Source organism: Ananas comosus, linkage group 20 (genome assembly GCF_001540865.1).
Source record: "Ananas comosus cultivar F153 linkage group 20, ASM154086v1, whole genome shotgun sequence".
Taxonomy (NCBI): Eukaryota; Viridiplantae; Streptophyta; class Magnoliopsida; order Poales; family Bromeliaceae; genus Ananas; species Ananas comosus.
In genome coordinates, this window is record NC_033640.1 from 4,385,317 (window position 1) to 4,396,001 (window position 10,685).

The 10,685-nt window shown below is 37.3% G+C and overlaps 1 protein-coding gene across 1 annotated transcript; it reads right to left on the minus strand.

Moving 5' to 3' along the window:
* On the minus strand, positions 1,549-9,082 carry LOC109726048 (serine/threonine-protein kinase D6PKL2). The gene is made up of 2 exons (XM_020255478.1): positions 7,855-9,082; positions 1,549-3,049 (listed from the first exon to the last, which is right to left on the minus strand). The coding sequence occupies exons 1-2, from the start codon at positions 8,418-8,420 to the stop codon at positions 2,176-2,178; spliced, it is 1,440 nt and encodes a 479-aa protein (XP_020111067.1). The 5' UTR covers positions 8,421-9,082; the 3' UTR covers positions 1,549-2,175.

A 10,685-nucleotide genomic window follows, 5' to 3' on the forward strand; every position in this document is an offset into this window, starting at 1 on the left:
AAAAGAGTTGGTAAAGAGATTGAAAAATAATAAAAAAAATAGTTGTATAGTATAGAAAGGAAAAATATCTATAAAGTTGAGTATAGCAAAATATAATTACTATACTCCTTTATGTAATTATTATTATTCTATAAAAAGAAAAAGAAAATGGAAAAAGAAAACCCCTCTCCTAGCATCGTTGGCATGATAAGAAATATACATACTTTTTGTTTGGCCTATGCTTGGCAAAGAATACAATTGTGCCGTCCTCAAAATTAGCATTGTGCCTCTTAAAGAGAGATCAACGGAATGATTGAAGAAGAGATCCGCAAAAAGAGGCGGTCTCCTAACCGTATAATACGATCCTTCGTCACTCATGGTTTTGGTTTCGAGACATGCTTGCTGCGCCCACAACATCACTAATCCCTGCTTTTAAATTCTGAAAAATACTATACCCACAACACTTGATGCGCGCATCCAGAATTTGTGTGCTTTGATTAGCACCAGCACCACCACCACCACCACCACCACCACCACCACCACCAGCAGAAGCAGCAGTGTCGGCCGACCAGCGCCACTTGTCTAATCAGTAACACACATGCCGAACGTCGTTAGTATTCTTTAATTATATAGGATAATATGCTCGAATCGGATAGAAAACAAAACGCTAAAATAAAATTTGTACATGTACAATGTGTAACAATTGCTTCACCAGTTAGTCTAAAAGTTTGAATTAGTTCAAGCCTTTTAGCATGATAATTATTTCTATTTGGCCCCAAGATTATGTTCTAGTTGCATCTAATATATAAAGTTACTTGTGCCGTGGGCTAATCTGATAGAATCAGCTCATAATCAAGAGCTAACAAACGTCGTTATAGATGCTGAAAGAAGTTTGCGCGAGAGATGCACACTCATATTTTTATTATTTTTCCATAGAATTATAAAAATTATATTTTAATTAAGTTAGTTCCATATAAGCGGGGTCGTACCTTTGAACGAAATCTACTCTGTACATTAATTAAGTTGGTTTGAGCCTTTTAAACAGATAATGGCAGCGCAAGCTATCATAGTTCTTCGTCTCAATCGAAAAACACAATTAAGTACCAAAAGAAGGCTTTCCATCCCCACCAAAACGACACAATGATTCCTATGAGTCGGAAGCCCATAAACCTCGTTTCCCCACCATCAATCTGCTCTACTATTTAAATATAATTATACACCCTTCGCCTTATGAATTTGGCCTCCGCACCGTCCCCAATGGCCACTCCAAAGGGAAGCAAAAAAGTAATAAATAAATAAATAAATAAAAAGAGTAGCTAGGTCCAGTTAACTCCTCGTTGAGTGCATCCTATGACATATCCATCACACCGCATCGATCCCTTTCAAAGAAGCGTATATATAAGGCCTAAAAGGCATTCAAATATATAATCATCCGGTATGCAGAATTTTTATCTTTTTTTTGTCCGTAAAATTACACCCACCCAATGTGCACTTTGTCATGGGAGCAGATCATTAGTGAATCTGGGCCAAACGTTAAGACGTAAAATTAAAAAATAATAATAAAGAATCTTCTAGAATTCTTAGCAACTTGATAATTAATACGAAGAGTTTTATTTTAGGCCAAAAATCAAAAGAACAAATTGACCTCACATGCATCCCACGTGGACGCTCATCAACAAAGAGATAATCTCAAAGATGTATTAACTCATATATCTTCTACATATATATTTAAATCATTTTATATATTTTGGTAACATCGAAGAACACAGCCCACGAGGGTGCAGGACTGCGCGCACGTGGACCAGCCTGCTGATCGGTCCGAATGATCTGCAGACCGGGTTTTCCAAAACTGAAATTAATTTACAGGCCTTAAATAATAATATATATATGTAAGATCTAATCTTAAGTTTATACATACTTTTGTTAATTAACATTTTCATGCGATCAATTTATGAATATTTAGATTCTAATTAAGGCCTCTCTGTATTTGAGTTTTGGAGATTCCGGTCTACCACGCACCAAAAATGTCCACCCAACCGTAGTTCTGGGCACGCACCAAAAATGTCCGTCCGTCCGGTCGGGGTCCGCTTTCGTCGAGCTCGCTGTCTTGGTGGTCAGTCAGCCGCCAGAGTAACTAATAAGTAACTAACTAACTAACTAACTGACTGACAAATTAAGGAGCCGACCAACTGCTGACTAATAGAAGTCCACCGGCGTGCCGGGACAGCAGCAGTCGTCGTCCTCCGATTGGTCGCGGGCGATCTCGAAGGGCGGCGGCACATAGGGCGGCGGGGCACAGCGCAGCAGGGCCCAGTTGACGCCGTCGAAGAAGGGGTGCTTCTTGACGGCGGCAGCACCCACCGCGGCGCCCAGCCGCCTGGCGGGGTCCTTCACCAGCAGCGCCGCCACCAGGTCGCGCGCCGCCGCCGGCACGTGCGGCTCCCGCGGGAACTCCAGCGCCCGTGCGACGATGTTGGCGAGCGTGGCGTCGTTGTCGGAGCCGCGGAACGGGGTGGCGCCGTAGAGGAGCTCGAAGATGAACACGCCAAGGGTCCACCAGTCGACGGCGGAGCCGTGGCCCTCGCCCGAGACGATCTCCGGGGCCAGGTACTCGTGGGTGCCCACGAACGACATCGACCGGAGGTCGACGGGCTCGGCGACGAATTCGATGGCGGCGGCAGCGGCGGCCGCGGAAGAAGCAGAAGAAGATTGGAAGGGGTTCTTGCGGCGGCGGCGGCGGTGGAAGGGGGGCTTCGACTTGCAGCTGGGGGGGCGGAAGCAGGAGACGGCAGGCACGATGCAGCTGGGGAGGATGCAGGAGGAGGCGGCGGCGGCGGCGGCAGCGGCCGACGACGCGGCAGAGGGGAATTCGGAGGCGGAGGAGGAGGGGATGAGGTGGGCCGGGGTCGGGGCGGCGGACGGGTCGTCGGACTTGAGGGAGAGGTCGAAGTCCGTGAGCATGATGTGGCCGTCGGATCGGACCAGGACGTTCTCCGGCTTCAGATCGCGGTACACGATACCCAGCATGTGCACGTACTCCAGCGCCGCCACCACCTCCGCCGCGTAAAACCTGTTCCATTAATTAATCGGACTCTTATTATACATTGAATTAACTATTATATATTTGAAAAGAAGTTAATTATGAAAGGCTATTTTCTCTTCATTTTATTTTATTTTTTTCTTTTCTCAGATTCAATCCAAATAGCGGCTCTTCACCATCCAAAAATGTCCACTTTTTTTTTTTTTTTTGCAAAATAACTATGTTAATTCCTCTTCTGCTTGGAAAAATAATTTTGCTGTAAAAATAAATCATTATTAACCGTTAGAGACTAAAACTTCAACAATATGTAAAACAATATAGAAATTGTATGATAAAAAGAAGTACGGACGGGATACACCAGGAGCTAGCCATACACAACGCACTTGTTGGGATCTCTACACATCACTCACTCATTAAGTGCCACCGAGAGCGAGAAGAAGATATATAATAATAAGACGTGATTGAGGTGCTTGCAGGGGAGGGGGTATGATAGGTTTGAATTAATAAATAGTAGTGGATTTGGGGATCGTTTAGTGCCGTGCGAGATGGATCCCACGTGAGCTGGGCATTTTACTTAATTAATTAATAAATTTACATCCAAACCAGTTTAATCGGCTTATAATAATAATAATAATAATAATAATAATAATAATAATTTAACTTCACATGCGACTACTTTTTCTAGTTGGTGAGGGAACACGAAAAGTAGGACGCGGAGGGATCTGGCTTGGACTCGAGCTAGGACTACGCTACCTCATGTGATTCAAATATGAATAAATTATACATACCCAACCAACAATGCGTGGACCAGTCTGCGTCTCTAACTGTTCATTGATAGAGTTGGCAATGGCGGGAAATAGGTAAAAATGGATAAATAAATTCAAATAAAAAAGATTTATCGCATGCGTTAACGGGTCACATCTTTGTTAATTTCGCTGCATTTTGTGGTCGGGAGACCAAGCAAACGTGGACCACTCAAAAAAGATTCCCTTTTTTTTTTTTTTTAAATGTAAGATTAATGAACTGCGCAATAGCAATGATTCAGAAAGTGCCTCGGCCTCAATTATGCCAAATTGTTAGAACCTTTATTATTTATGAAGCCTGGTAAGCGACTACTTAGAGCTGGCCGGGCCTCATGCAGTAATGCTGCTGCGGAAAAAACCAAAAAAGAGTATAATATATCAAATATATTTCTTTTTTTTTTTTTCAATAGCAGCAGAAAAATCAAATCAAATCAAATCAAATCAAATCTTAATCAGATCAACATGATCTGTATTTACATACCTAACTTATAAAAGCAAACAAAATAGTTTCTAATCAAACGTTTGTGTGTAACAATCTTGCAATAGCAATTTAAAATCTTTTATTATATCTAAAATTTATATAAATTAAAATCATGATATTTAGAGACCTCAAATTAATATTAGATGACAACTGGGAGCAGCAGGCAGCTGGCTGGTCAAGTCAAAGTGTCAAACCCCTGAATCGAGCTGCCTCAGTTGGTGGTAACTACCGGAAGAATGGGCGTTAGTACTACTACTATTACTAGCACTCGGCGGTCCACAGAACCCCCCAAAAAAAAAGAAAAAAGAAAAAAAAGAAAAAAAAAAGCGCTACTTCTAGTCTAGAAAATAAAAGACACTACTAAGTAATAAGTAGTAGTATTTTCTAAAAGACACTACTAAGTAATAAGTAGTAGTACTCTATGATGAAGTCCCTTCCTTCCTACAGGGTAAAGATACACATTGGCCATGCGGTCCCAGCAATGCCAACGCAACCTCGCTACCTCTCTCGACATAACATTTTTGCAAGCACCGACCGTTTTTAGAGCAAGTGGCAAAAAATTTGGTGATTTATATCCGAGACCCAAATTCGAATTCTAATTGATTCACATTTCTAGCTAAATTTATTTCTAAATAAAATAAACGAAGCAGGTAGCGTGCTACCTATCTCTCTCTAAAAAAAAATAAATATTTTTGCAAGCTCTCGAGTCTCCGTAAGGGATTGTTTATCGCCATATTTTTAATATTTTCAAGAATACAAGTTAAAAATTGAGATTTTGTATGTTTAATTTATCACAAAAATTTAACATAATACAGATTTCTGTTTCTCTCTTCTAATTCCATAATGTGGTTATTTAAAACCCACTCTTCCTTCCTCTCATGGTCTTTAATTTTCACAGAGGTTTGTTTTAATAAACTAAAATACTCCGTTTCAGTTTAATATTAATTTATCATCCTACTTGGTGCAAAATAATATATAATATTAATTTCTGTTAATACGTGTACTGTAGTAAACTTAGTTATGTAATCTAGTTAATTATATCAGTCCAGATAGTATACTCGTTAAAAAACACGAAAGTCTATGTATTTTCAAATTATTTAAATGATATGATATTTAATTTGACAATTAATTTTATTAATTAGATAGGATCTATATCATTAAAAGTATTTAAAAATTAAATTTTATAATTTTTTGATTTTATTTATTTAGTGATTAAAAAAATTAAATTCATAAACTTTAATAACTAATGCCACATATATGTAAATTTAATAGCATAGAATGATCCAAATTATATAAGAATTTGACAAAAAGATTTTTGCACTATCTAGTTAGAATATGATCAATACCTCTATTATAGAATTTAAATATTTTATTATTATATTTTATAATTTTTAATTTTTAATACTAAATATATTATATAAAAAATTATAAAATTTAATTTTTAAATACTTTAATACTATAAATTATGTCGCACAGAACCTATCATTGATTTGAATATCACATCATCAAAAATAACTCGAAAGTATGAAAACTTTCGTTCTTTCAAAAATATTTCAACAGCACTCAGAGTTAGTTTACGTGTTGAGCCAAACAAGTAAAAATGATATAATCAGTCCGGCATATTGTCAACATAAGAATCAAACAAAATTTAGGATACTTATAGCCACTGATTATTAACAAATTTATATGACAGTTTAAACAATATTTTTGAATCAATCCAACTCTTTATATTACACATATATTGTAAAATCAACAATGAAGAAGAGTAATATTTTAGAACATGCGGCCGTACCGAAGGCAATATTAACAAAGCGCAAGCAAATTTATTTAATATTATTGTCACATATAAGATGTTTAATAGCAACGTGACTAGTGGACTTTGGTAGTTTGACGAGTCCAACGGTGATGCGATGTGCTCCGATTTAATAATATTAGTAAAAAGCATATTTTTTTTGGATGAAAATTACCTAACAAAAATTTTCCAAATCACGAGTCTCTTCCCTAATTCCAACTTTAATAAATAAGAGAATCAATGAAGGAAAGAAACAAACTCGCCTTTCTTTATTTAATTCATCATGTTTTGTTTCTCTTTTTACCTAATCAATTCGTCCATTACAGAGATAGTGTATCAACATAACTATTAGGGTGCGTTTGGTTCGCACTATGAAAAATTACTAGGAGTAAAACGATATCCGAAAATTTTATTGCTATTCATATTATTACTAAGAATGTAGTATTTCGGTATTTGATTCGTACGGTCATATAATTTAAGATTACGAAAAATATACAATTAATTTATTTATTTATTTAATTAATTTTAAATAATACTATAAAAAATTTCAATATTTTTTTAGAAAAAAAAAAAGAGAATATAAGTTAGAAAGAAAGAGCATAATTAAAGAAATAGAAAGAGAAATAGAGTTCAGGTTAGAGAGAACAAGATGGTTGAGATTTTAGAAAAAGAGAGGGAGAAATAGCTTAATTTATAAAGAGAAAAAGAGTTGAGGTTTAGAAAAAAAAGATAAGTTTAAAAAGAGATATGACGCTAGAGTGTAAAGAAAAATAATACCAACTAGCCGGTGGATGGGAAGAAAAAAAAGATATTAGATATATTATAATTACTCCAATCCATTAATATGAACATACCCACCCTCTCTCAAAGGAATGAGATTAGTACTTTGAGATGCATCTCATTCCCAAATAAATCTAGTATTACCAACTAGATTACTTAGTGCGTTTAGCCAAACACCATTATTTTTTTTATTCCTATTAAATTAGTAGAAATTTTAAAAAGATAGCGCGAACCAGATGCACCATTAATACAAAACCAAATTGACTATTCACTGTACACAAATAGCATTAATTTGTTTGTATTTAATCTACTGTTTCTAATTCTATCCTTCAGAGTCAATACCTATATTACCTAGTGAGCCTAGCTAGCTACCAATTTGGGCACCGGAGATAGGAAATGGCGCTTTCAGATTCGATTTCAAACAAAGAAGCAAAAAGATAAATTATTTCCAAAACTAAGGGCAAAAGCACTTCTTACTCCACTCTTTTCTTAGGGGAAAAAAACTACTAATTAGATCTAGTCTTACAGTAGTGAATATATCCACGAAAATAATAATTTTTATACAGCATAGGATACGGTCTAAATCAATTCTATCATGCCACATTAATAAAATAAAAAAAAAAGTATATATATGATAAAAAAGAAAGTTCCATTAAAATAAGCTTTAAAAAGTTATGATCCTATAGTTTGAATAATGTAATAATTGTATATTAGTTGTTGTAAAAGCTTTAATAAGAAAAAAAAAAAAGAAGAAAGAAAGGGGTAAAGGCGGGGAGTTATATATTAGAGAATTTATCATAATAATAATAATAATAATAATAATAATAATAATAATAAATGATAATATCTTTTTAACGGAAGTAAGTAATAAATGGGTGGTCGTAGATAATAGATAGATAACAATAATGATGGAATGGGAAGGGAGAAATTAATTAATTAATTAATTAAGAAAGGGAAGGGAAGGGAGGGCCGTGCGTACCTGACGGCGGAGTCGGGGAATCTGCGGTTGGGCTGGCGCTGGCGGAGGAGGTGGAGGTCGCCGCCGGGGCAGAAGTCGGTGAGGAGGCAGGACCAGCGGTCGTTCTCGGCGACGCCGTAGAGCCTGGGCAGGAAGGGGTGCTCCCCGACCATCTCCAGGATCTCCCGCTCCGTCCTCGCCCGCCCCCACTTGCTCCTGCCCTCCAGCTCCTTCTTGTCCATCACCTTCGCCGCCACCGCCACCGCCACCGCCGCCCCCGATCCCCCGCACTTCACCTCCGCCAGGTACACGCTCCCGATGTCGCCCGACCCCAGCCGCCGCACGAACCGCAGATCCGACGGCGACAGCGCGCCCCCGAGCCGCCCCGACTCGGAGGATCCCAGCCGCCGGATTAGATCGAGCCGCGGATCGCCGCCCTTGGGCGCCGACGCCATCGACGACGACGACGACGACGACCCCGACCCCGATCCCGATCCGGCGGAGGAGACCGTCGACGACCCCGATCGCTCCGAGGAGCCGAAGCTCATGCTGCACAGATCGTCCGCGAGCTCGTCGGGCATGGCCATACCTATATATATACTACGCCTTCCTTCTTCCCGCACACACACACAGGTGTGATTCGACGGTGGAGACTAGGCTTTATGTGTGTATCTGAGGGGGAGAGAAACAGAGAGAGAGAGAGAGAGAGATTTGAGGTGGAAATGGGGGTCTGAGTTCGATTTATGAAAGAGAGAGGTGGGAGGGACTGGGGCGAGGGGCATAAAGAAAAAAATTTAGTTACTCGATTATCCGAGCCGGCTTCCGAAAGAGGGGAAAGTCTACATTATAACACCATCTATTTTCGGTCGATCAGATTTTTTTTTAAAACAAAAAATATAATAAAAATAACTTTTTAATAATTAAAGCGGGATGAATAAATTAAAAATATACATTAATTAATTAGAAATATTATATGAGTAACATACTGCACTCTTAAACTTTTTGCTAAGGAGGCCTGGTGATGGAAAAAAATGCCCCGAAATAGTTAAGTGAACCCGGTGCACCGATAATTCCGTGCACCGGGTCTGGATTAGGGCCGCCCATGGAAGGTCTAGTATGTATGTAAGGACGGTGCGCGGATGAATGGAGGGACCGGGTGCAAGAATCAAAAAACACAGAAGCTATAGTGTAGGATCTGTAGGGGTCTGGGAGCAAGCGAGGTGCGATCGGGCCAGGTGGCGGACCGCTGGTGGAGAGAGAGAGAGAGAGAGAGAAGAAGTGGGGCCCACAGAGGAGCAGCAGGGATTCCGCCTCGTGTCCGGATTATGTGAGACCCAACCCGTGCTTCCGGATTAAGCTAATCCCCAAGTGGGGGCTTCCCTATCCCCTCTATTCATAAATTCACCTTCTTGTATCCGTTCGCTCTCTCCCACCGAACAAGTAAATATAAATTAGAATTACTCATTTTACAGATAGATATAAATACAGGAATAAACTGATACTATTATAATTCTATATTTCGAAAAGTATCAGGTTTGTATCTGATATAAGAAAAAGAGTATTTAGTACCTTATTTGGCTCGGAGATAAGAGGTGGAATTACCACTTATCCCTCATTTATATCCAAACGTTATTTTTTATATCCCAAAATAATAATTCTTAAGTATCTGAAATATGTTGGTATAATCCGGAATAAATCTGGATTTGTTATTCCACCCTTATTCCTAGAACAAATAAAAACAAGATTAAGTAAACTCTAATTAATAATTTTAAATTATTTATTAATCTAATATATATATATTTAAATTATTAATTAATCTATTTCAACCCCTTTTTATTTTTAAAATTTAAAATTTTAAAATTAAATTTTAAATTTTAAATTTCTATAAATCTGGAATTGTTATAGTCTCCCATCGAACAAGTAAATATAAATTATAATTACTTATTTTACAGATAGATATAAATACAGGAACAAATTGATACTATTATAATTCTGTGTTTCGAGTATCAGGTTTATACCTAATCTATTACTATATATAAAAATAGAACCCTTAATGAACCCTATGTGAGAAGCTGACACATAGCTTTCTATATGCTTACCACGTGTCAAACTCAAATATGGATATTTGGTTACGAATTATTTAAAATTATTGATTTAACGCGAATTATTTGAAATAGTTAGTTGCGAAAAAAATGGTCAAACTCAAATTTCGTATTGGCAGATAATTAATTATTTAACTCTATGTGAGAAGCTGACACGTGGCTTTTTATATACTTGCCACGTGTCAAACTCAAATATGGATATTTAGTTACGAATTATTTGAAATTATTGGTTAAATTAATTATTTAAAATTATTGGTTGCGAAATACGCAATAATCTGTTGTGAATTATTTTTTCGCAGTGGAAATAATCTGTTGCAAACTCAAATTTCGTATTGGCAGTAATTTTGTTTTCTCTACTATCACTCCTGTAATTTTCTTAGTTCTTAAATGTTGATGCTTTAAAATATAACATATATTTTTTACTTTATTATTTAAATTTGATGTATTAATTTTTTTATTGAATGTCTTATTTTTCTGAGGATATGGCACTTGGGTATGATTCAATACGTGACATCACTCCTCTTGGAGACAAATGGAAGATCAAAGTTAGAGTGATTTGTCTGTATACTACGCCTAAATTTCATCGCCCAGAGATGGTGAATAGTTTAGAGTTAGTTCTTTCTGATCAAAATGTAAGATACGATTTTATTTTCAAATTTAACATACATTTGCTTTATTTTTTTTTAATTCTTTCTGATCAAAATGTAAGATATGATTTCATTTTCAAATTTAACATACATTTGTTTTATT